General features: G+C 41.0%; 1 protein-coding gene across 4 annotated transcripts in view; it reads right to left on the bottom strand.

Annotated features, from left to right (window-relative positions):
- FBXW11 (F-box and WD repeat domain containing 11) overlaps positions 1 to 27,033 on the bottom strand; it is a 126,370-nt gene that overhangs the window by 71,353 nt on the left and 27,984 nt on the right. Inside the window, exon 3 of one of the 4 annotated variants that reach the window (XM_054986807.1) lies at positions 16,093 to 16,194. The exons of 2 other annotated variants lie outside the window; for them this stretch is intronic. In XM_054986807.1, the coding sequence (XP_054842782.1) occupies positions 16,093 to 16,143 (51 nt within the window). In that variant the 5' untranslated portion in view covers positions 16,144 to 16,194. Of the gene's footprint in view, positions 1 to 1,455; positions 1,500 to 16,092; positions 16,195 to 27,033 lie in introns of those variants that run through there. One more of the 4 variants, XM_054986833.1, reaches the window with a different exon arrangement.

The following is a 27,033-nucleotide window of genomic DNA, read 5'->3' on the forward strand; positions in this document are numbered from 1 at the left end:
ATAAGCAAAGCCATGTTGGATCAGGCCAGTGGCCCATCCAGTCCAACATTCTGTCACACACAGTGGCTAGAAATCCAGTGCCATCTAAAGGACTGTCAGTGAGGCCAGGACACCAGAAGCCCTCCCACTGCCTTCCTTCCAGCACCAAGACAACAGAGCACCACCTCCCCACAAAGAGAATACCATCTATCTCCTGTGGCTAATAGCCACTGATGGACCTCTGCTCCATATATTTGTCCAGTCCCCTCTTGAAGCTGGCAATGCTTGTAGCTGCCACCACCTCCTGTGGCAACGAATTCCATGTGTTTATCACCCTTTGTGTAAAGTAGTATTTTCTTCTATCTGTTCTAACCCGACTGCTCAATAATTTCATAGAGTGCCCACGAGTTCTTGTATTGTGAGAAAGGGAGAAAAACACATCTTTCTCTACCTTCTCTAACCCGTGCATTATCTTGTAAACCTCTATCATGTCTCCCCTCAGTCGTCTTTTCTCCAGGCTAAAGAGCCCCAAGCGCCTCAATCTTTCCTCATAGGGAAAGTGTTCCAACCCTTTAATCATTTTAGTTGCCCTTCTCTGTACTTTTTCCAGTGCTATGATATCTTTTTTAAGGTGTGGCGACCAGAACTGTACACAGTACTCCAAATGAGGCCTCACCATCGATTTATACAGAGGCATTATGATACTGGCTGATTTGTTTTCAATCCCTTTCCTAATAACCCCTAGCATAGCATTAGCTTTTTTTATGGCAGTCGCACACTGTGCTGACGTTTTTAGTGAGTTATCTATCATGACTCCAAGATCTCTCTCTTGGTCAGTCTCCGCCAGTTCAGACCCCATCAACTTGTATTTATATTTTGGATTTTTGGTTCCAATGTGCATTACTTTGCACTTGGCTACATTGAACCTCATTTGCCACATGGATGCCCACTCTTCTAGCCTCGACAGATCCCTTTGGAGTGCCTCACAATCCTCTCTGGCTTTCACCACCCTGAACAATTTCGTGTCATCTGCAAATTTAGCCACTTCACTGCTTAATCCCAATTCCAAATCATTAATAAACAAGTTAAAAAGCATTGGACCCAATACCGACCCCTGTGGCACCCCACTGCTCACCACCCTCCACTGTGAGAAGTGCCCGTTTATACTCACTCTCTGTTTCCTATTAATTAGCCAGTTTTCGATCCACAAGAGGACTTGGCCCTTTATCCCATAGCTACTGAGCTTACTTAGGAGCCTTTGATGAGGAACTTTGTCAAAAGCTTTCTGGAAGTCAAGATAAACAATATCTATCGGGTCTCCCTTGTCCACTTGTTTGTTCACTCCCTCAAAGAACTCTAACAGATTGGTGAGACAAGATCTTCCCTTACAGAACCCATGCTGAGTTTTCCTCATCAGCTTTTGGTCATCAATGTGCCCACTAATTTTATTTTTGATAATAGTTTCCACCAACTTACCCGGTATTGACGTCAGGCTGACTGGCCTGTAATTTCCCGGATCTCCCCTGGAACCTTTTTTAAAGATGGGGACAACATTAGCTACCTTCCAGTCCTCAGGAACAGATGCAGAGTTTAATGACAGATTACATATTTTTGTGAGGAGATCTACAAGTTCACACTTGAGTTCTTTCAGAACTCTTGGATGTATGCCATCTGGGCCCGGTGATTTATCAGTTTTTAAATTATCTAGCAGTCGCATAACCTCCTCTCTCGTCACCTCAATGTGACTCAGGTCTTTCAAAACCCCTCCCAAAGTCAGTGCTTCCGGAGTGGGCATGCACTTCTTATCTTCCACAGTGAAGACAGAAGCAAAGAACGCATTCAGCTTCTCGGCCATTTCCCTATCACCCTTTAGTAATCCTTTTACGCCTTGGTCATCCAAGGGCCCCACTGCCTCCCTAGCTGGTTTCCTACTTCTAATATATTTAAAGAATTGTTTATTGTTTTTCTTTATGTTCTTTGCAATATGCTCCTCATATTCCCTTTTTGCCTGTCTGATCACAGACTTGCACTTTTTTTGCCACAGCTTATGCTCCTTTTTATCAACCTCACTCCGACTAGTTTTCCACTGCCTAAAAGAATCCTTTTTACCTTTTACAGCTTCTATTACATTGCTTGTTAACCATGCTGGCCTTTTCCTAAACCTATTTGTGCCTTTCCTAACCAGCGGTATATATTTAATTTGAGCTTCCAGGATTGTAGTTTTAAATAGTCTCCAAGATTCCCCAAGTGTTTTGACCTTTTTTACTTTCCCTTTCAGTTTCTTCTTCACGTACCCCCTCATCTCAGAAAAGTTACCCCTTTTGAAGTTAAACATGGCTGTGTTGGTCTTATTTGGCAATTTCCTATTTATACATATGTTGTACTCAATAACATTATGGTCACTGTTCCCAAGTGGTGCAATCACATTTACATCTCTCACCAGGTCTTCAGCATTACTGAGGACCAAATCCAGGATCACCTCTCCCCTAGTAGGTTCTGTAACCATCTGTTCCATAGCACAGTCATTGAGACAGTCTAGAAACTCACTTTCTCTCCCCCGATTTGAACACCCATTGGCCCAGTCAATGTGTGGGTAGTTAAAATCACCCATTACAACACAGTTTTTTTGTTTAGCAGCCATCTTTAATCCTGTCATCATTTTATAATCCTCCTCTATTTTCTGATCTGGAGGGCGATAAACTCCCACAGTTAAGTTTCCATTTGGGCCCGTAATTTCAACCCATAGCATTTCCAGAAGCGAATCTAATTCAGTTACCTTCTCAATCTTCTCAATGGTGGCCTCACCATTCTATGTATCACCAACCTAAGCAGCAAACAGGGAGAGACAATTCTGCCCTCTCTCTATACGAATGAGAACTAAAAGCAGACACGGCTACTGCTAAAATGTTTACACATCAGTCTTGGAAATCAGTTCCTTCACCTCGTGTAGAGAAATGGATGAAAGATCTTTTGGACCTTGCTGCAAAAGAAAAGACAACATTTGCCCGGTGAGCCAGAGAAGATGAATTCCAGAGTAAATGGAGACCTTTTCTAGAACTTAGGAATACTAAAGCAGCAGAAAACTACTAACATCACTCACTCTCTTTTTATGAACCTAATGTTTAAAAACATAATAAAACATTTAAAAATGGAGCTGTTTAGGAATTTGCAATCCACCTGAAGTTCTGACCCAGGCATGGAAGACCACTTGCTTTAAAGTGACTATGGATTTGCTAACCTTAAGTTGGGAGCCCAAGCTAGTCATACACTCTGAGTCTAGCCTACCTCACAGGGCTGTTGTGATAATAAAATGGTGGAGAGGAGAACGATGTAACCCACTTTGGGTCCACATTGTGGAGGAAGAAGGCTATAAATGAATCAAATAAATAAATATCCACTTCCCTGAATTTTACAAGGTCGTTTTACTTCGGTACTAAAAAATTCATACTAAAAACATCCATTTATGTCCTATCAGTGATACTGAAAAAGATGCCGCTGCCATGATTTAAGGGGGTCATTTAAGAAAAAAAGACACAGTAACCCATGATTCTTTAAATGTTTCCAATATACAGGAAAACAAGGATGTCATAGCCGTTTCAGATCCAACTTTCCTGTTGTTAAAGTGATGTAAGTGCTGAATAATGTTAATTACGCGACTGCTATTATAAGGCTAAGAGTGATGTGAAAGTACCTTACCCTGCAAATTTCACTCACAAGCTGGAAACTCGCTACACACAGCAAAGTCCTTCCCAGCAGCAGTCATGAGGAAAAGGTCTCTTGAGAGAGTTACAAATAGTGTCTCATTAAAGCAACAAAAAAAAACCCAAAAGCAGAAGTAACAATTTTAGCCATCTGTGTTAAACAAAACAGATTCTGCTTAATGCTCTAACAAATATGAATGTCTGAGCAAGTCTCCAAAGCACAGAAGAATGTTACAACTCCAGGCCTGTTGTGTTAACTGAGCACTGTTTTCTTACACAGAAAAGGGGGCTAATATCAGGTTTCCAATCCAAGCTAGACTGAAGTTTAACCTTTCCAATATGCCATACTTTTTTTTTTGTTTTGGCAAACTATCAGTAAAATGAAACATTCCTGCACTATCCCTCTTTCTCAGCTGTAAAGACCAAGTGCCTCTTAAAATGCACAACTGCAAAGACTGTAAACCTCTTAAAAGGTTTAATAAACTATTTTCAACAAGAGGTTCTCTATTCGATTTATCACTTGTATCTTTCCTTAAAGGAGCTCAGAGCAGCCTGCCTGGGACTCATTTCATTTTGTCCTGAGGCTAAAAAAGTAATCTCTACCCCACAATTTCAATCCAGATTTCCCTTCCTATGGCCAACACTCTTGTCAAGCACACCACAGTGGCTCAGTCTGGTACAAACACAGAAAGAAAGCCAGCATGGTGTATGGTAAGTGTTGGACTGATTGAGGAGACCCAGGTTCGAATTCTTATGTTGCCATGGAAGCTTGCTGGGTGGACCTTGGGCCTGTCACACACTCCGAGCCTAACTGATCTCACATATCTGTGGTGAGCCTAAAAGAAAGAAGAAAATGTAAATCCACTTTGGGTTGCCATTTGGAGTAAGAGTGTTATAAATGAAGTAAATAAACAGTGCATCATAAAAAGCTCGTCTTGATTGTAAGTAGATCTGTTCAGATTATTTTAAATCAGCTCTTAGTTAACTTCATCATTCTAACTTTTACACACCCTGTTTCCTAAATTTATAGTGAAATGCAAGATCCTAGGCAACACAAAAAACCTTTTTATATATAAAAGCATCCAGCTGTGGGAAGCTTCTCAGCCTTGACAACGTTATCTTGCAAGTACAAATCACAGCAGGAGAGTTTTGCTCAGCAGCGGAACTGACTCCTCACCACTATCTCCACAGCCCAGTTACTCAGAGTTTCAGTTTGGACATCTTCCCTATCATTTAAAGTTAGAGACTCTCCCTGCCATTGCCAGAAAACCAAGTGCAAGTGTAGCTGTTCAAAAAACCACGCACAAAAAAACCCCTTATGTTTTTTTTAATTTCTGCAATGCACTATACAAGGCATGGTTCTGCATGTGTTAAACGTCTTGCATAAGTATCACTGGAGAACACTAATACCTGATCAGCAAAAGAATGTCATGTTTTCTACTGTCGGTAACAATACGGACTTAAATTTCTCCAGATAAATAGTTTTTAAGAAAAACTCCGGTATGGCTTACACAGCCCAGTCCTCTTGCATGCTACTAACTAAAAAGAACAACACATCGTAAGAAATGAAACAGAAGCTGACCTAGTTGTGTCATGCAATGGCTATGGCAAATGTAGGTCAGTAGAACACCAAACAACCCGATGTTTTACCTTACAGCTCACCACCACCTGTCACATATTCCGAAACCGAGGATAAGAGCAACTCCCTTCACTGGAAAGAGCTTTAACTTTCAAGGCACACCAGATTGCTATTTAAAAGTTTACTGTTTAAAGCAGTCATTTAAGACCAAGGTGTCAAATTACGTTCAACAGCAAAAGAAAAAAATCAACATGGTTCCTGTTTTAGAGGACCTTGAATCTAAACTAGCAAGAAGAAAAAAGGGGGAATGGACACACATTGATTAGAATAAGTAGGGTACATGGGCTAAAGAATAAAGAATGATAAAGGTTTTATGGAAGGAAACAAGGTTTCCAAGACTGAAACCACATACACACTTTATAAATAGTTCTCACACAGCATATTTATTCACTACTTTTCTCTTGAAGTGGCTTACAGCAGTAAAAAAAAAACAATCAAAAGACAGCAGAAGAAATCACACAATTTCACTAAAAGAAAACAAAAAGCAGCCAACTGCATCTTGGGACTTGCTTTGTGAATGTGTATAACCTCTATCCTTCCCCAGCTTTAAAATGTCACCACCACCCCTCTAGGCAGTCCAGGGTAGAGACACTCCCAAACCACCTACTGCTGACTCTCTGAAGAATCCTTCTATTGTGCCCCATCAACATTTCCTTCACTGTCCTCAGTTCCGCTCCCTAGTGAAACTGACAAGGAGAAGGCAAAATTGGTGTCAGTTTCCCTCTAATATCACTGAGTGTATCAGGGCTGGTGCACCTCCATGCCCTTTTGGGAAAAAAGCTCTCTCCTCCTTGGATTAGCAGCAAGGGCGGGGAAGGGAGGTGGATATTGAAGTTCCCTGCCCTCAATGAAACTGACACAGCTTCCCTGTGACCTTTATTAGTTTCACCAGAGAAAGCAAAGGAAACCAGCGCTGGTGAAACTGACATGGCTTTCCAGCTACATGAACCTGTAATACAGAGAGCTCAAGAATATGAAAAGGCATTTGCAAACAGGTATGGGCCTGTGAGGAAAAAATGGTGGATGGAGGACTCGTCGTGTGCTGCAGATAGAACACGTCTATTCACAAACAATATATCAATCACAGGAAAGTTAAAATGCAATTGTAAACCTTCTCCTTGCATGTCATCAATCTATTTAAAATCCTTCTACAAGCACTTTATAACTCTATTTCTGGCTTGTGCAAATGCAGGAGAGGAGATGGGAGGCACTTTAAGCAGTACATGTGGAATCTGTCAAAGAAGAATTTAAATCAAGTGAGAATATTGGCTTAATGGAGAGAGGCTGAGACTGAACTCGAGCATCAGGGGACAACAGGTGATGAATTTTGCACCAAGTTAGCAAGGCAAAAAAAAAGTAAGATTGAGTCATTTGAAATGTGGTGCTGGAGAAGAGATCCATGGATGGGCAAAAAAGACAAGTTCCAGATCAAATTAAGCCTAAATTCTTCCTAGAAGATAAAAGGACAAAACTGAAGCTATAATACTTTGGTCACATCATGAGAAGACAAGACTTGGTGGAAAAATCAATAATGTTAGGAAGAGGGGAAGGCAGCAGTAAAAGAGGAAGACCCAAAACGAGATTGCTTGGCTCAAAGGAAGCCACGTCCTCAGTATGCAAGATCTGAGCAAGGCTGTTAATGATAGGACATTTTGGAGGTCTTTCATTCAGAGGGTCACCATAAGTTGGAATGACTTGATGGCACATCACACACACAGAGCCCGAAAAGACGCTGAAAAGAGCAACCAATATTATCAGAGGATTAGAGCAACTGCTCTATAAGGATTGGTTAAAACTCATAGGGCTGTTCAGCTTGGATAAAAGGAGAGTTAAGGGGAGACACGATAGAAATCTATAAAATAACACATGGTGTAGAGAGAATATACAAGGAGAAGCTTTTCTCCTTCTCTCATAATACTAGAACCTGAGGGCATCCGCTGAAGCTAAGGAGTGGGAGATTCAGGGCTGATAGAAGGTAGTACTTCTTCACACAACACATAGTTAAATTGTGCAACTCGCTGCCACAGGATGAGGTGACGGCTGCCAACTTGGAAGGCTTTAATAAGGGAGTGGAGAAATTCATGGAGGATGAGGCTATCAATGGCCACTAGTCATGATGACTATCTACTCTCTCCAGTACCAGAGGCAAAATGTTTTTTTGCATCAGTTGCTGGGGAACATGGGCAGGAGGAGGCTGCTGTTGCAGCAACATCTTGCTTGTGGGCTTCCTAGAGACAGCTAGTCAGCCACTGTGTGAACAGAGTGCTGGACTACGTGGGCCTTCGGTCTGATCCAGCATGGCTCCTGCTATGTTATGTTCTGGTATCAATCTGGCCTACCTTCTGCCTTCCCATATTGAACCCACAGGGCAGCCAAGACAGCACAGGGGCACCCCACGTTCATGCTGTATGTATCCCCGACTACCGTAGTATAGCAACTGCCTACCCTGGCTGAATCAATCTTAACGGGAATTGATAAAAACTCATTTGGCCAAGATACGGAAAGCTTCCTTAGCCATCTTTCATAGTAGTTTAAATAAGTGGTAGAAAAATCAGAAAAGCTCTGAAAAAAATCCTTTGGCAAATGAGAATCTGGCAGATTACAGGCTAGTCTCGGGTGTCGTTTCTTTCTGTGGGCAAGGTGACCAGGAAAATAGTGGCAGAGCAACTCCCAGGCATGCCAGAATGATGCTTCTTCCCTGGACTTTATTTGGACTGGTTACAGGACAGAGATTGCTTTAGCAACTTTAACAACACTGGTGGATGATTTACAGCTTCACACTGACAGGGAAAATCCACTCCTTTTCATTTTTGTAAGATCTGTTTTTGACAAATCATGCCACATTCTGTTGAAGTGTCTAGAGCATCAGGGGTGACCCTGTGTGGGTTTCAGCCTTTTCTACGGAAAAGCATGGCTGAGAATTTCCTTCAAAAAGGATGATTCAGCACTGTGGGAATGCAAAAAGTCAGTAAGGAAGAACACTTTCTTTGCCACTGGTTCCCATTGTCCCACAGTTCTGCCTGGCTTGGCTTGGGCCTTCTACCAATGACTCACCAGCTGTCTCCCAACCTACTCCCATTTTAAATTAAGTACATTTAGGGAGGCTTGAGTTTTCTTTTAACACATTGTTTGAGAGATTCTGCCATACAACATCCTTTGACATTGCTGCATATTAGATTATTAATACGTAAGAAGGCTAATATAGAATTAATGGCATATTTACAGGAATGAGAGGCTCATTTCATACGAAAAAGGCAATTAGATAAAGCATCTTTACTTCCAACCTGACAAAGCCAGTTAACAGAAGTGAATATGAGAAGGGAGGGAGCTCAGGAGGCTGATTTTCCTTTCTTGTTGAAGAACGGAGGGAAGGGAGTGAACTAGAAGAAAGTGCATATTGCTACAACTCTTTTGGGAGAAAAGGGAAATAGTAAAAAAGAATGAGTGGAAATAAATTGTACTTTGCCCTCCTTGGTTTCTTTGGCTTTGCTAAACCTTAATACTTAGACCCAGCTCTTTGAAGATAGAAACATATATTGAAAAAGTTGTAAACTGCCCTTGAAGCAGGTTTTGAAAAATTATTATATCCTACCCTGAGAAATACCTCCACATACAAAAAACACAAGTTTTTAGACTACAGATATTTTAAAAATATTTTTGAATAGAATAGGTAATCATTATGCTTGCATGAGTATTAGCTCTCAGAAACAGCAGTTAACGTCAAAGGTCCAGAAACTGTGGGAGGCTCAGTAGTAAAGTCCACCCCACCACAACAGCACCGGTAATAATAAGGTAATTCCTAGGCTACTTAATGTTAACAGGTGGGGGAAGGATGAAGGCATAAAAAGCAAGACACAATGGGAGCCAGAAGTTGTGGAGAAGCAGCAGATAAGATACCCTAAACTGCAATACAATGTTTAAAAAAAAAAACAGGACGATGAAATGAAATGAAAGAAAATGAAATGAAAAGGGGAGGGCAAGGAGAATCTCAGAAAAAAAGCAAATTAGACCCCAAGCACAGGATAGTGAAAGCTAACTCAGGATGGGAGTAGAGATGTGAAAGCCTGGAAAACAACCAGAAAAAATCAGGGGACCAGTTTCTCTCCCCTTCCCACTGAGGACTCCCCCCCCCCTCATATGCACAGAGGAAAAATTAGGAAATTTGTTGAAGTAGTGAGGGGGGAAATCCTGTGAAATATTTTTTCTTTGAAAGATGAAGTTTTGTTCACTTAAGGTGCATGGCATTCAATTTTTCCAATGGATTTTGGAAGCAGTAAAATGTGCAGAGGGCATAGGATGCAACTCTTCCTTGTTTTAGCATTGGGTGTATGATTACTTTTGCTTGTAGAAAACTGAAGTGTTTATAATTTTAAATTCCATAAATATGCCGATTGAGACAATTTTATAAGCTATGTGACACCTGGTGCAATTATGATAAAGCAGCAAAACAGGTTTAGGTTTAATGGAAAATTATATATTGTCAATATTATAATGTCCATCCCAATTTCAAGGTTTTCGCCTCAAAAAACACCGTTCCCTCAGCAGCTTCACAATTTCCAGAAATTCCACATCACTTTTAAAGCCACATCTCACGTCTTAGTAAAAAGAGAACCACTCCTTCCTCCCCTCTACATAAAAAGGAGCAAAGACCACAGATAGTAGAGGAAGGGCTGTTTCCAGTTTTCTAGATAAGAAAAAAGAAGGAAGGAAGATAAAGAGACTCTGTCTACAAGATTGCACAAGAAAGGAACTGTAGGCTTCTGGTGGCGCTCTCATGAGTCTCCCGCCCCTCACCAGGGAAAAGACCTTCCTGCCACTGCAAGGGTGACAAGGCCAGCATTTGTGGAACCTGGCCCCGTCTAGTTCTCACTCTTTTACCATACACTGACACCAAAATCAAGTGTATATACTTATCAAAAATAAAGTGTATTCAAAAGCAGTGTGTATGTAACAATCATCAACAACAATCAAAGCAACGAAAACACAGTAAATATGAGCATCATCCCCCGGTGAGTCGCAGTGTAACAAAAAGTCCTTTCTCCTGTTTAAACGCTGCCAGATGACTAATTCTCTCAACTCATACACTGTGGCTCCGCCAAACTCGTGGCACTGGAGTTCCGGGGGTCTGGATGACAACAAACTCTTGGCTGCCAGTTACAGATCCAAGTGCAGCGGGTAGTTAAATGAAGAATGCAGGTGGCAACAGGCAGGGTCCAAGGGTGGAAGGAGACCCCCACCGGGGTCTCTAACACCCTACAAGCTTCCGGTGAACTACGCTTGTTTCGTGTTGACCACTTCTTCCAGGGGCGACATGGACCATCCTGAACAATATTTCTCCCACTGTCAAAGTAGCAAAAGCCCAATTCTCGTGCCTACATTCAGCGCACTGGCTAGAAGCAGCATCAGTAAAAAAGCATATTTTTTATATAAATATAGTTCGTTGTACTGATTGCCATTGATTGCCTTAAAACAAATGAAGGTTTGGGGGAAGGGAAGTTACAGTCCTCTCAGCATAGCTCCCCCTGTTTTATAGCTCTACCTTTTTTGGGGGGTGGTTTAAGTAGTGTACCCAAAATTGGTGTGTTAAGTAACACACTAATTCAGTGGCGCTATACATATAGCTAACAGATATTAATATATTAAGATTATATACTTTAATTATCAATCAAGATGCAAGATTTACTTTTATGCAAAGGGGTAGTAAGGGTTAGGGAGGGGGAGGGGAGGTGGTTTAGGAAGTACATAATTAGTATTATAATTCAATCAATAAACATCTGAATAAAATATTCACAAGTTAAGTGGTTAAAGTAGATTTAAAAGAGTAAAGAGGTAAAAAGATTGGCTTAAATATAAATCATTGTTGGTATTGTTAACAGTCAAAGAAAACATTGAAATTTAATTTTGGAAAAATAAACAATCATCTGTATAATAAGGAATATTTTTTTTTAAATATGCCATTCATCTATTTGTTAAATCTATCTTCAGATGTAATGTGGAAAATTTCTCTCATCATTGTTATGGTTATAATACTATTGTTAAATGTTAGTTTATTTGCTTAATACTAATAAAATTATTTTTAATAATAATAATAATAATAATGGTGCATCTGATATTGCATCGGCATCAAGGAACCAAAATCCGTTCCTGTGACACCACAGAGAGTATCAACAGAAACATTCTAATTCTACAGATTTCTCTCTCTCAGTCAAATGATACCTCTTTTGCCTTTCCATCAGCAGCTTGCCCAAGGAACTACAGTTGCCCCCAGGCTACCGTGCATTTCTCAACACAACTGTCACATCAGCTCACAGACATGAGTGATGATGAAAGCTAAAGGCTTGCTTTCAAAACAAATGGAATGAGATAATGGAAATTTGTTTCTATGCAATCTCTTTGCTAATCAATTCTAAATGGTCATTAACATCTCTAAACTAGAAGGTAGGTAAGTAAAACTGGCTAGCAACAGACTCCAGCTCATTACCATACCCACATATATTTAAAGACAGACTGGAGTATTTATAGTTAGTGATCAAGCGTAGATTCTACCTACAGCAAGATTTCTATGGAACTAGAGTAACTAGGATGCTGGGTCTCATTTCTCCAGATGCCCTGTACTTAAAAGCTTGCTGAACTCAGGGTGGTCAAGGAAGCCACATACATGTTGAATTTAAGGCCTCAAATATTATCCATGGCCATGAGTGAAAAGCAGTAATGGAAGAAACTATTGTGCAATAGTCAACTCCAAAATTTGATCATCTCAGAATATCATCTACACTGGTTCAATTAAGACATCACACCCTACAAGAAGTTTACCTTAGTTTCAACATGTTGTCTAAAATGACACCCATGGTTTGTGAAGAGTTTGGAAACTTGGATTGCAATAACTATGGTTTGCCGGGATGAATAAATTGATAAAGCATAGTTAAACGGTTGTCACTCCATTTCTGGGAGCCTTTACACAACAAAACTGGGAACAGTGAACAAACGGAAAATGAAAGCAGTCAAGTGTCAGGTGGGCAGCTGTGTTGGTATGTAGTAGAAGAGCAAGATTCAGGTCCAACAGCACCTTAAAGATCAACCAGATTTCCAGGGTATGAGCTTTCGAGAGTCAGAAATGAGATCCTTTTGGACCCAAATCTTGCTCTGAATGCAGTCGAGCAGTTCAAAATCATCGTTTGTGTGTATGGAGGTTCAACCATGGGGTACTCCATTAAAGCAAGCGCAAACGACAGTTTAGTTGGTATGATGTCTGAACTGAATCATTACTGTTATTTAAAAAAATGAAAAACTGCCATCTAGAGATCAAAAATCATTTCTAAAATGGTTCCAAGGTATGGAAGGGGGGAGGGGAGAGTTGAAATTACAGAATAATGCTTCAAATTTTAATATATTGTCTTTTCTAATTAAGTTAGGCAGGACATGACTAATTTGAGTATGCTGAAAAATATGTAATACCATTGATTGTCTGAACTGGATACTATATTCCTGGTGATCTCTTCTGAAGGCTACTGTTGAGAATATGATCTGGGACTACTGACAGCCTAATGTGTAGCTCCTAGGTAAAGCGCTGTTGTTTATGGGAAATAAAAACATTCCATCTATTTTAAAATGATTTTTATTGATATTTGAAAAATAATTTGTCTGAACTCTCAAATTCCTGGATATATAATTTATTTAAGGACCTTAGGATCCTCCCTAATAAAGCTGTAGAAAAGTTATTTCTTTTCATAACTTTATGGAATGTTAAATACTGTGAAGGAAATTTTTTTACTGCACTGTAATTTTCTACAACTCTAATTTTCTAATGTTTTAGTTATTTATTTTATTTTTTTATTTTATTTTATTTTATTTTTTTATTTTATTTTATTTTTATTTTATTTTATTTTATTTTATTATTTTATTTTATTTTTTTATTTTATTTTTTATTTTATTTAATTTTTTAATTTTATTTTATTTTATTTTATTTTATTTTATTTTATTAGGCTTCTATTTTTCCTCCCTGCAAGTGGACTCAGGGCGGATCACATCATTTAAAACACAACACATAATTAACATTATATAGGTTGGATGCAGACTAGACGTTTCAGCAGGCACAAGGATCCCTCCTGCTCCTTCCAATGGCAGTCCAAAATGTCCCCGAGATCCTGTTCTTGAAGACCAGGGAACCCCTCCCTCAGGAACAAGATGGGGGGAGGCATTCCCTGGGATTTTGAGAGGGGAAGAGGCAGGAAAAGCCTGCTCCATTAACTGAAACCTTTGTGCACGCGGAAACTATAATCTGGATCCAACCCACTAAAGTTCAAAAAAACATCTACACAGCAAACAACTCCATTAGGAGATGTTGGACACAGATGAAAGGATTCGTATCAAGGATACAATACAAATTTCTGATCAAATCACTATGATGCAGATTTCATCTCATACATATTTTCAACTCTGCTATAAAATGATAGTACAGGGAACTATTTAGCTTAGATATGGTCAAGGTAGTAGATAAAACAATTCCTTTGTATTTCAAGAGAAAAAAGCAGTAATGTGAAAAACTACATAAAACATACAGTAAAGATTTGACAAAAAGCCCAAGCTGAACTTCTGGCTGTTCTTCATGGAAAGGCAATTTCAGATCTGGGGAGAAACCAGCAAGAAATACCAACATGGGGCAGAGGAGGTAGTGAAGGTAAGGCTGTTGTGATACCTCACTCTTACTATATCACATACAAATGAAATGGCTTGTGTGCTGAATCATAATTGTTATAAAATATTCACCTCCCATTCTTTGATATTGTGACATGACTTTCTAAACAGAAGGTAGGCATTTCTGTAACAATTATAACACGATCACACATTGTATACATGGAGCTCTTATTTTGTAATACTATACAGAAAGAGTGTAACCAAAAAAGTATCATTTTATTAACATCCATGGCTGGGTTGCTTTACAGTTTTCATAAATCTTATTTCAGAAGAGCAAGATTAATTTGAAACAAAACTCCACAAAAGGAAATATACTGTATTTGTAAATAACATCAAGAATAATTGGAATTAAATGCTGATAGCTATGTGTCATAAAGGTTTTCTTTCTACCAACGTGTAAGAAAATCATGTAACAGGCTCTCTTTTGGGCCCCCAAGACAACATTGCCAAGCAAGACTGTACAAGAAGGAGGATGCCCATAATGTCATAGGGGAGGGGATCTGTATTTGTTTCCATTTTTAAAAATATAAGTCAGTCCCAAAAGTATGTCAACACCTGGGGAAGCAAACAAACTACCGAGTTAGAAGAATCATTACCTCCTTACTATGCGGCAACTTTAACAACCTGTTATGTTGGCAACTAACTTCTTCTTACTGTATAACAAAGGTAAAGATTAAGGTGTTAAACGACCCACCTGTACTTCTAAAAAGCCTCATACAGCAGAACCAATAAACTTGTCAAATCTAGCACGTCCCACGCATTTTGCTGCCAACAGAGAATTACGGCTTTACACCATGGGGCACATTTCTCAATTCTCTACAAATGCTGAGGGCTGACATTTCAGAGGACTGGCATAAGCAATCACTGATGGGATTTAGAGGGCAAAGAAGCCTAAGAAACCCTATTATTTGGGGGGAAGGGGGAGTGCAGCCAGAGCAAAAAGAGAAACTCCACCCATAGTTCTTTGGCTAAAGCCCCAGATTGAACAGCAGTGCTCACATGCAGCCCACAGTTCCACAACTGATAGCACATGGACAAATTTACAGGTTGCACAGCATGCAGTCTGTGTTATTCTGCTAGTTGTAATGTTCCCCCGTGCTATTGCTAGACCCATTCATTTCATGCTGTGATGCCGCGACAAAAGTAATGAAAATACACTTAGCTTGGCCATCAAAGACATTTTCAAATGGCTCAATGCCCCAAAGAAGTTATCAACCCCTAAGCACAGCTATTCAAAACACATTTTGAGCTGCCCTTTGTTTCATTCATAAAATTAATTACATATTCAGAAGTTTATGCATAAGAACTCTGGTGTACGCTAATAATTAAAATGGCTATGTAGTTTACTCACTTAAGGATTTACTGACAAACGTACTACCAAGGAGCACTTTTAAATATGAAGAAAGAATGCCAGTCTATAGTTCTTTCCCAAGCAATAGAGAGCAGATTCTAAAGTATTCATACCAAGAATACAGAGCTCACCATGTTTAGCTCTGCTATTTTGTCAAATCTAGCCTTCTGGAGTTAAGAAAATAACTGCCACAAACACACTGCCTACACAAAGCTTTTTACAATTGTCAGAAGAGTCAGAGGTCATAATCTTGTTATTTACACCACGTTCCCACCATTCTCAATTAAAGTTCTTTCATGTTAAAAGGAACTCAAGTCAATAGGGTTCTATGCCACTTCACTGTAACAATTTAACGCTGGCAAGAAAGAGCAGCTCTCCTTTCACATCTAAGCGTTACATTCTTGGGCACATAGAGGAGTGCGTGTGGGAATGCTGAGAACTCACTGGAGGAAAATTAAAGCGATATATAAATGTATACAAATCAAAATGGAAACAGGCAACATGCAACCATTACATGTGCTAAAACTTCAGGAAAACAGATAAAGCAGAATACTAACCACTTCCCCAAAGAATATACGGTCCTCTTAAGGAGGACTCCTACAGAAACCAGGAGGGGTCAATACAGAAAACATTCAGGAGACTTAACAGTTTAAATTGCACCCAGAGAGATTTTAACAATGACCACAGAATACGTATAACACATTTACAACAAGAAAGAAGAAAGGCACCTGGAGACATCTGACACTGGGCATGCTCTGCAGGCATCTCAGTGCGCACATGCTCTCTACCAGGTTGGAGCAGCCTAGCCACAAAGACCTTGGCACAGAACACTGCAGGATGACAAAAAGGAAGGAAGAGAAGAAGCAGTTAGATGCCACAAGTTACTGAACGCAGGTCACTTATTAGTATGTTGAAGTGGGTATGTATTTAGTAACCAGTGGAAAGCAACCAACAGTAGCTAACCCCACTCTTAACTGCTTAGCAAGATCATCAATCAAGGGCACAATCCGCCAAGTGCTGCTATTGCAGACAATATTATTTTAAAACCCCACAACACTGGGGCTCCCTTTTTTAAAAAATAAACTCAAGGAAATGATAACACAGTAGCAATGCTTGGTGGACTGCTCTCCAGCTTACCTAATAACTTTCATTGGTGTAACCATCTCGGTATTTATGAGCTCAGTGAGGAAATGAGCCCTTGACACTGCAGCTCGTAATGAAGGCTAATTGGCTAGATGTATAAAGACATCTCCATCACCACCACAGTAACACCGCCCACCCCGCAAAAGTTGTGTCTGGTTTCAATACGTAGGTTATGGACATGAATATTAAATTTCTTACTGCCATTGTAAAATTACACACAGTACAACAGCACATTATTTTTATTGCAGCTCAGCATAAAACCAATTAGTTTCTCCACAGCTGACTCTGATACATTCAGAGTTTCATATTCTTTCCCCAAAATGAAACCAGGCTGAATATTTGTAAGCATTTATGAACAGCCTGTTACATAGGGCTTCTGCCTGGGCAAAAAAGTGAGCCCTTTAAGAAACCCTTCCAGGAGTGAAACACGCATGCTTAAATTTAAGGAAATGCTATCAACAGGGGTTAGTTTACAACAGGCAATGAGGACTGAGAGTAATGTGTGCAGCACAAACTGTAAATGGGGAATAAAGCAGTTTAATATAATCAACAGGATATAGTTGACTGGACGTATAAACTTTACGAGGCCGCATCCCTATTACTGGTACCTACATGAAACATAAGGCATATGGTAAGTCTTGTACCATCCCTCACCGTGCTAAAATGAGATGAGTTCAACATCCATTAATGACTCATCAAAATCAGGCACTAAAGCTTAAAAATGGATCATGGGTTTACAAACTCATCTAAATAGCTTAGAAGCCCATTTCAAATTTTATTCCGCGATTTGCTAGCATGCAGCAGGTGAATTTCAACTGTAGTTCTGCCCAAACCTCCCATTTGAGTGCTGCCAACTTTCGCCCACACTACACTTCAACTGAAATTCAAACATATATAGAAGTTAAAAGGGCCATAATCCAGAGAGTTACTTGAAGCTTACCCCCAAAGCAACTGCACATGCTCAGTGGGATATTCAACTTGTCCCTGGTAAATGTCACCCTGTCAGAGAAGCTACTTTTGGGACTCCCCCAAGTTTCAAAAAGCAGACTGCTATGCTGGAAGGGGCAGGAGGAGTGGAGAAGTGGTCACAACGAGAAACACAAGACTGCTCTCTGCAGCCAAAGAGGGCCCAGCAGCAATCCATGGTGCCCACACGGCAGACTGCTGATCTCTTACTTTTTCTGCAGTTTTTTTTTCAACAACATCCCTGCACACATGCACAAAAATGGCCATAACCAAATTTTAGAGGATGCCAAGTTTAAAGGCAGGCTGAAAAGGCAACAAGGAGTTGTTGAGGGAAGGTTTACAGAACGTCTAGGCAGCTTCTCTGCACTAAAGCAATGGTGACACTCTGGCACAGGTGGTGAACTCGAGCCTCTGTTTTGTTTTTAATATTGCTTATTTTGAAGTTTCCAGGATAATGCCCAGGGGGTAAGAGGCAGCTATCAAGTTACTCAGATTCTGTGTGCACATAGGTACACATGCAGACAAAGCTGGAAGTCTCAGATGCTTGGTCAGTTGGGTTCCTAAAACACTGACTCCTAGAAATAATTTTCCAATTATATATCATGTTCACTGAAATGCTGAGATTCAGCAGCTTGTAGCTCAGAGCCCGAAGCTCAGTTAGTACAGCACTAGCTTTGCATGCGAAAGGTTCCAGGTTCAATTCCTGGCACCTACAATTAAACAGAGTAGACGATACTGGGCTACAGCGGCCAGGAGTCTGAACCACTACTACTACAAGCCACTTTGGTATAGTGGTTAAAGCATCAAATTAGGATCTGGGAGACTCAGGTTTGAAACCACATTCAGCCAAGAAAGCTTGTTAAGTGACCTTGGGCCAGTCACACACTCTCAGACTAGCCTAACTCACAGGGTTGTTGTGAGGATAAAATGCCGGACAGGAGAATGATCTAAGATGCTTTTGGATCCTCATAAACTACGCTATATACATATTTATACTTTCCATAAAATCTTCCAAGGTGGCTGCAACTTTTTTTACTTAAGGCACCCCTCCACAAAGTATTATTTTCTCCATTTTTTAAAAATGCTGATCTACCTACGGAGATGCTTCCACTGTTAAAAAAGCAAATTCCTGAATTAAATAGTCAACCGTATTGCCTTATTTTACTTTTTACTTTACTTATACCCCACCATTCTCGTCAACAGGCCCCAAGGTGGCTTACATTGTTCTCTCCTCCACTGTACCCACAGAACCACCTGCTGAGATAAGCTCGGTTGAGAGTGTGATTGGCCTAGTCAAGCAAGCTTCGTGGCGGGTGGGGGTTTGAATATTCTGGACTACTTCTAAAACACTAAGCCTTGTTATCCTGCCATTGTGATTGAGATGTGATTCACACTGAGATCTGATTGACAGCTGCCATTTATCGGGAGACCTAAGTAGGAGGAGAGAGAAGTGACTTCAGGAACAAAGCCCAGTTCTGAGTCTGCTCTCAAAAAAGAGAATTCCTAAGAAATGCCATAACCTAAATATGTTACTCTTAGAAAAGCTCTGGCTTCTACTTATCTACTTATTTTGTTAACTAGATCCTACCCCCTGCCCCATTAAACCTGATTACAGTGAGTCACAATGATGGTGAATGCACAGATGTTCCAAGGCAATAAAAGTCAAACAGTGGAAAGGAAAAGAACACATACACACTTCCTGTATCACTGGTCATCTGACCTGGGAGAAAATTCCTTCCCAGACCAAAATATGCCAGCCACCTAGTCCCTGGGTATAAACAAACTGCTCCCACTCACTATTCAGCAAGCAAATATTTATTCAAGCTATGGCTGGAACACAATTCACTATGTTGTGCAACACAGTGAGGTGGTGCTTCAGAGTGCCCTCGTCAACACCCTCAAAGACTTTCATTCTCATGGCTTCATTCCTTTTGGAAAGGAAAAATAGGCCAGGTCACCATTTGGTGATTCAGAGGTGAACAGCAGGAATCAAAATACTAAAAGGAGACTAGCACAAATCAACAGGAAGAGAACAAACTGAGCTCTGAAACATCAAATATTATTTAACCATGTGACATTTAAGAAATATGCAAAGTTTCTGAACATTAATATAAAGGCCTGGTTATATTACTCAAGGAATTCACAGCGCACTTCTATGAGAAGTTATTCCAGTCCAAACCCATTGGTTTTAATTAGCTTAGATTGTAGCGGGAGGGAGTGGATGAATGATTTAATCCCACCTCAGATGTTTACCACCACCCTGTTTTAACATTTAATTACACCTGGAAATTGCACCAGTGTTGCCTACAAGTTTTTTATCCAAGTGAAGCTAAATAAATACTTATATCGTGGTCACTGCCATCTTGATATTTATTCTATTATGTTAATTAACTAAGATCTTTATGATGCTTTATGAATTTTATGGAGCATTGTATTTATTGTTGTTATTGTGTTTTAAATGATGTAATCCACCCTGAGCCTGCTTGTGGGGAGGGCGGAACATAAATTTAATGAAACAAACAAACAAATAATAAATACTATACCTAGGACCTGGATAGGCTAGGAGAGCCTGATCTCGTCAGATCAGGCTAAGCAGGGTCGGCCTTGGTTAGTAATTGGGGTTAGTAATTGGATGGGAGACATCCGACAAAGACCATGAAAACCCCACCAGTGGTCGCTGTAAGTCAACTCTGACTTGAGGGCCGGATTTCATTCATTTTCAGGACCACTGTAAGTAACTGTTCTATCCAAACCAACTGATGAGCTTAATTTTTTAAAAACAATAAATTAATGATGATGTTATGCCACGCACTTTAATTAGAAAGCTATTCCCTAAATAATCGCATTCCCTATTTCCTTCTGGATCCTTTTAGATTGCAAGTCTTCCCAGATAATGAGTTGGCTTTTGTTTTGGCTAATGTAGGCAGTTCATGCTGGCACAAAAAAAAATTTGGATCAAGCTTTACAGACCATTTTAGTATTTCAACTCTACACACTCTTCATATAGCTAAACTGCCACATGAAGGTGCAATAAAACAAGTCAGGCCGTTAGTCCACCTAATTCTGTAGCATCTACTGTAAAGTGGCTCTTCAAGATCACAAACAGGGTTCTTTCCCAGCCCTGCTAGGAGAAACTCTCAGGGAGCTTGGGATTGTGTGTAAACAGAACAGGTTCTACACCGCTGACCTGTGGCCATTTCACCTCACAAATGAAAAAATGAGACCAAGTGGTTACAAGCCTGTAAATCCCATCACCTCCAAGTACTATTGTTGAACCATTTGTGATCTAGGAATTTTCATCCACAAAGTAAAAACAAGCTAGAAACAAAGTCAATCTTTTAAAGCTAATTAAACTCCGGCCTGTTCGGATATTCTCTCTTTAAATGCTCGGGATAACATATTCTGGGTAAGAAAATGGCTACATCCAAATGACCGATCTCCTGGCCCTGTCGTTCACTTCATGTCAACACAAGAAAAACAGGGAATGGAACAGATGGGCCCAGGGGCCGCTCAATTCCTGCGTGCAGAAAAATCAGAGAGGGAATAATCATGTCTGAAGTTATCTTCAGACATTACTTGCACAGATTTCTATTACTCTGTTTTATTTTAAATATTTATATGCCAGTTCTTAATTTTAAAAACTTCCACAGCAGGTAACAAACAATAATGGAGGACAAAATTCAAAAAGCATTTTTTAGAGAAAAGAATGGTATTTCTGCATTAGCAAGGAGCCCCAGCTCTTCGGGGACCATACAGGGCTGCAGCAGAAAGGGGGAAGCACGAAAAATCTGTTCCGTGAGCAGAACTCCACTTATAGTCCTTTGGATCCAACCCAACGTCTTGTTTAAAGTTGTGAAGGAATAAATTTTATGAGTCTAAGAAGAACCAACCTCTCAAATAATGGATGACATTTTAAAGGTTGGTGAAATACACAGATGGCAGTTCATTTCATATCTTTGGGATAAGTCACATTGAAAATATATGCAAATTGTGATTCACAGTACGATTATCTGTATATCACAAGTGATCATAGTGCTTTACAAAGCAATATACATTTTGATATTGGAAAAGAGGAGAGATTAATATTAGCATTTTCAACACAGTTTTTTAAATTAAAGATTAAATCAAAGAATCGGGGTGGGGTGTGAGGTATAACACCACCATGTAGGATAGGGGTTCTCAACGTGGTGCCTGTGGGCATCATTCCACCCATCGACACCTTTCCTGGTGCCCATTAAGAGTTTTTAGAATGTGGGTAGGGCTTTTGCCAACCATGGCTTCTGATTGGCCATTGGAGATATTATTAGCTGCAAAGATTTTTAAACATTGCTTTGGCATAAGATGCTTCCACAGGACAAGTATCAGTGTGTGACTGAAGGTAAGCTGTAGCAGCCATTTTGGGGCTAACTTCCATCCCTGTTGCAGTCATTTGGGGGCTGTACCTGTCACACTGTCAGAATTCCAAATGTGCCCGCAGGCTCAAAAAGGCTAGGGACCCCGACGTAAGAGATCTAGAAGGGATATAGAAAGGAGAATCCAGCCACATGGGGAGGGAGACTGAGCAAGTTTAAACGTAAGAAAACTTGACAATTGAGTGTGAAATCGAGTGTCATGCATATATAAAACAAACTCGGTGAGAGTGCAAAAGTACATCTAGAACACTTACCAGTATCCCAGTCAAATGAGATTCTGACTGGTACTGGAAAGATTACCATCTGCCCGGGCCTCATGTGGCCCTCATGAGAAAATCACCTGGAGCACAAAACAAAACAAAAAAAGTGGACAGATTGCATCTACCTTGGATAATAAATTCTGAATCCTCACCATACAGACACTTTACGTCGGTTCTATCAGTGCAAAGAAGAACACTTCTGGTTAATCAGTTTACAAGTAGCTCAATGCAGTTATTTTGCCTGGTATATTGGTTAAGGTACTTTAGATAAATATTAAGTCTCACAGTAGGAAAATGGCTTCTGAAACTTTAAATTTTAGAAGGTACTAGAGTATTTATGCTAGAGCAGGAGTCTCCAGTCTTTTTGAGACGGTAGGCACCTCTGTACTTCTGACACAGGCTGGTGGGCGCAACTATAATATGGATGCTATAGGAGGTGGAACTAGTCACAAGAAGCAGAGCCAACCACAGCATGTCAGGGAATGAGGTCATGCATATCTTCAATAGAAACTCTCGACATTTTAGGCAGAAGCTCTGCTTAACAGGATGACTTTCAAAATGAATGTATCTGTTAAAAAATGTTTCTTGCATATACACAGCTTACCAGAGGTCATTTCGTAGGAAAAGATCTGGAGGAACTCATTAGCATATGCCACACCCCTTAACATCACCAGAAGCGTGTCATTAGCATAACTGATTTGCATATGTCACACCCCCTGACATCACCTATCCTGGCTGTTTTGGAACCAATCCTGGCTACTCAGGGTCGAAATTGGGCCCAAAATGGCTGGAAATGGCCAAAAAGGGGCCCAAAATGGTCAGGATTGGGCCGCTGCTGAGCAGGAGAGTGATCCACCACCCGTCAGAGGCCTAATCCGGGCCATTTTGGCCCCAATCTAGGCCAAAACGGGCCCAAATGGCCGAGAGTCAGGTGGGCAGGGCCACCTGACATGTGACCTCTTTGGGGAACTGCCGGAACTGTGTTCCTGTGCATTCCCCCTCAAAATGAGCCCTGCAGCTTACCATCACACCGTGAATATCCTTGAGCGGTGGAAACTGCTGCCACTTTTTAAAAATCTGCACGACTGATCAGATCTTCAATGACGAATCAAAAGCCTTGCTGTGAAAAAGCTCCATCTGGCCCTGCCCACTTGCTGTAAACACTTGCCACTGCCAGCATCACAGTGCCCACTGGCACCACATTGGAGACCTCTGTGCCAGATCATTAATGACTGCATTAGGAAATCCTACCAGATAAACCAAGCAATCACCATCTTAATATTACACCAATAATAACTTCTTTAGACAATATAAGGCACGGTACTAAAGGGTGACAATAGGTTTAAACAATATCCACGTTTCCATCAATTTGAACAACTGCACCAGGCACCTCAACTCCACGCACAGTTTGACCCATCCCTCGGCAGCAACTACAATGACTTAAGCTCACACAAAGAGCCTGTGCAAGTCCAGTTAAATGTTTTGCTCCCTCCTGCACCATTTGTAGAGCTGACTCCTTCCCCATGTCATATGACACTGTGCTTTTGAACCCAACCACCACAACTCCAGTTCCTGGACAGTTTGCCATGCAGAATCACAGACTGCTGGTGGAGAAAGGAACATTGGCACTTACCAGGAGGGTTCCTTCTGCTCTGGGGAAGGGACGGCATCTTGACATGGGTAATTCTCATCTGTCCATCAAGGAGGCAGGACTAAAATTCTTCCAGACTTCCTGACACCTGGGAGGAGTCACCCATTTCCTCAGTTTGGTAATTCCCGAAGCAGTATCTACGCCAAAGAACTACATTAACCATTTTAGTAAACGTATTAAGACAGGAAGCAAGAAGGTAATGACACAGAAAAGCACTTTTTAAAAACCCCTCTTAAATCAGGGTGGGACAAGATGCCCTCCTTTCCTCAGAGCAGAAGAAAGCCTCACAGGGAGTGCGGATGTTCCTTTTTTGCTCTGAGGGGGAGGGCATCATGACATGGGACATCCAAAAGCAGTTGTATCCCATGTCAGATGGGGAAACCAGTCTACCTGCACCACTTGCTCGAATATCCTCCTACCAAAGGCTGCATCAGCTGAGGCAAGAGTATTCATTTTGTAATATCTGACAAAGGTCAACAGAGATGACGATGTGGCAGTTTTACAGATCTCTTCAACTGAAGCTTCCATGTCCAATGCCACATTAGTCTCAGCGCTATGAATGGAGTCGGATGTAATGCCAGGTGATACCTGACTCCAACTAGAGCTTGATAAGCATGTGAGATGCACAGCCTCACGGTCTTGTTTGTTGTTGCTCTGGACACTTTTGAGCCTTGTTGGGCAGACTCATCTTTTGGTTGGAACAGTTTTGGGTAGGATGAAGGCAATAATATTCACTGAAAGCAGCAGAAGGATGTATTGATTTTTGGACTGAATGCTGGATCCATTCTTAGGACCACTTTGTCCCCATGAAACACAAGACTTTTCCAGGAGGTAGGGCTCCTGATTCCAAGACTCTTCTGGAAGAAACAGCAGCTGTCAGGAACATTCTTAATCATTCTAATTGACCCTCTCTGAGATCAGAACAGAGGTTCTGTATAAGAGCTGACAGGAGTACATGTAGTATTTCATGTATTTTTTTTAATAAGAATTAAAAATTTTTAAAAACGAGTCACCTTCTTGTAGTCACCAAGAAGGAAATCTATGGATGATCAAAGGGTTGACATGGGCTATTTTTAAAGCAATCATATTATGTGACCGTGTCTGGATATCAAGCATCCATTAACCTTTAAATGATTGCAGCCAAGGCTGCCCCAATTTGCCTTCAATTTTGGGTCGACATCCTCTTGCCGGAGCACTGGGATTTGGTATAACATTGGGACAAACAGAACTAGGTGTTTGTATCACCTGTCAAATGCCTCTCAAGAAGAGTTATAAGTTCTCAACGTAGAGGCTCTTCTAGAGCCTAGTATGCTGCTTGTGACTCTGGTAGAACGGCCTATTCTCAAGAGTACTCCCCCTTCAATTTCCATGCAGTCAAGTGTAGCCAAGCTGGGTCTGGATGCCACAGTGGCTCCTGTTGAAGCATGCCTGGGTGAGTTGGAATCTGCTAAGAGTCTTCTATTGATAACTCTACTAACGCTGAAAACTGCAGTCTGAATGGCCGTTTGTGGCTATGCAGATCAGGGTTGCCTTTAGTTTGGTCTGTTTTATCAGCATCTTTGGTATTAGCAGAATAGATGAAAAGGCACAGATGAGACTCAGTGACTAAGGAGACACCAAAGCATTTGTTTGCTCTGCTCCCACCTTCTAGAATCTGGAGAACGACCTGGAAATGCAGTGATTGAGGCCAAAGGCAAAGGAGTCCACCTTGAGAGAATATTTACTGTTGTCCACTTGTTGCCTGCTTAGCCAGTCTGATAGCACATTCTGCTAACCCTTGATGTGCTCAACTGATATGGACTTGAGGTTCTGTTCTGAACAACACACGTATCATCTATGTGTAGGCTCAAAGGCTTGTACCAGCCTAGTTTGTTTATATGGACATTTGCTGAGACATCGCCTGTGATTGCTCTTGTTCATATCCCAGAATCTGACTAGAATCAGTCTTATTGCTCAAGAAAATTGATGCTCATCATCCTCTCTGCACGGCCCCAGGTTACTTGTGCTTGTCTTCTCTGATTGCTGCTTGCCAGCTGCTCAGCATCTTCATACGTAAATATCTGGATTATGCTGGGCTCGATGTATTCTTGTCTTTGGTCAGGTTGGAACACGGAGTTCACCAGATGAAGCCCTGTTGTAATGGGTACTTCAGAGCTAAAGGGCCTGTAGCTGGAAGGATCTTAGGAGCCACTGCAGAGGACAGGAATTAAATCTTGTGCAAGGACCCGGACCAGTCAAACAATCAGCCTCGCCAGAGTAATTAGTGTTAATGACATGGAATTTATCGGCTGCCTTGCCATGCCACAGATTTCCTAGATCTTATCCTCTAACAGGTATAGCCTGTTTCTAGGGGAGTCTATTATGACCCCAGGCGTTCTACCCATTGTGATGGATTCAGGTTGCTCTTGGTGAAGTTGATAAGAAACGCACGGCAGGCAAGGCTCTGAGGGATGAAGAGAATGCTCGTGTGTGCTTGTTATAAGTTTAGAGATCTGATCAATGGGTTGTCCAGGATGAACACAGATTCCCCTGCTGATGAAGAAGTACTACCAAGGCCACATCACCTTGATGAAAAACACTTGGTGCCATGGCTGACTTGAAAGGTGGGGCTTTGAATTGGAAACATAGGCCACTGTAGGCAGATACCTGTGGGTCTCAAATAATTCTGGGGGGAAATTCTTTATTCTCTTTGGGTTTGGCTTCCAGATTGGTCTCTTATTTCCTGCTTTCTGAGAGATCCAATGCCAACACAGATTTGGCTAGTAACTCAGTAGTCCTCTTGCTTAAAGAGCTGTTTCGGGTTGCTCAGGGGTTATTATCTCTTTCACAGAAATTTTCTGTTCTTCCTTATTGGAAGAGCTGTCTGATTCCCGAGTTGAAGTAGAAGGGACTTTCAGCAGGTCTGAGTCTCCTTGACTGCACTGGGGAGAAATCCCTTCCATTTATAAGAAGAGAAGGGAGTCCCCATCCACCTTGGAGATGAAGCCATCCGAAGTTTCATTGAATTCTCTATGTCCTCAATTGCTTCAACCACGCCACCATCAGGAGTGGGGTGGGGAGAAGTGTAAGCAAAAAGGAGGAAAGGAGATAGGCCATTTTATGTATCACCTTAGTCAACCAGGGCTGGTGCTTCAGAAAACGGTGACTGGAAGGGAGGGGAAGTATCTTTACTTTTTTCCATGGTTGTGCTCCATCTCCCTAACTGCTCCGCCATGCCCAAAAGCTCCGGGCCCAAGA

This window comes from Eublepharis macularius, chromosome 1 (genome assembly GCF_028583425.1).
Source record: "Eublepharis macularius isolate TG4126 chromosome 1, MPM_Emac_v1.0, whole genome shotgun sequence".
In the NCBI taxonomy this organism is placed as follows: Eukaryota; Metazoa; Chordata; class Lepidosauria; order Squamata; family Eublepharidae; genus Eublepharis; species Eublepharis macularius.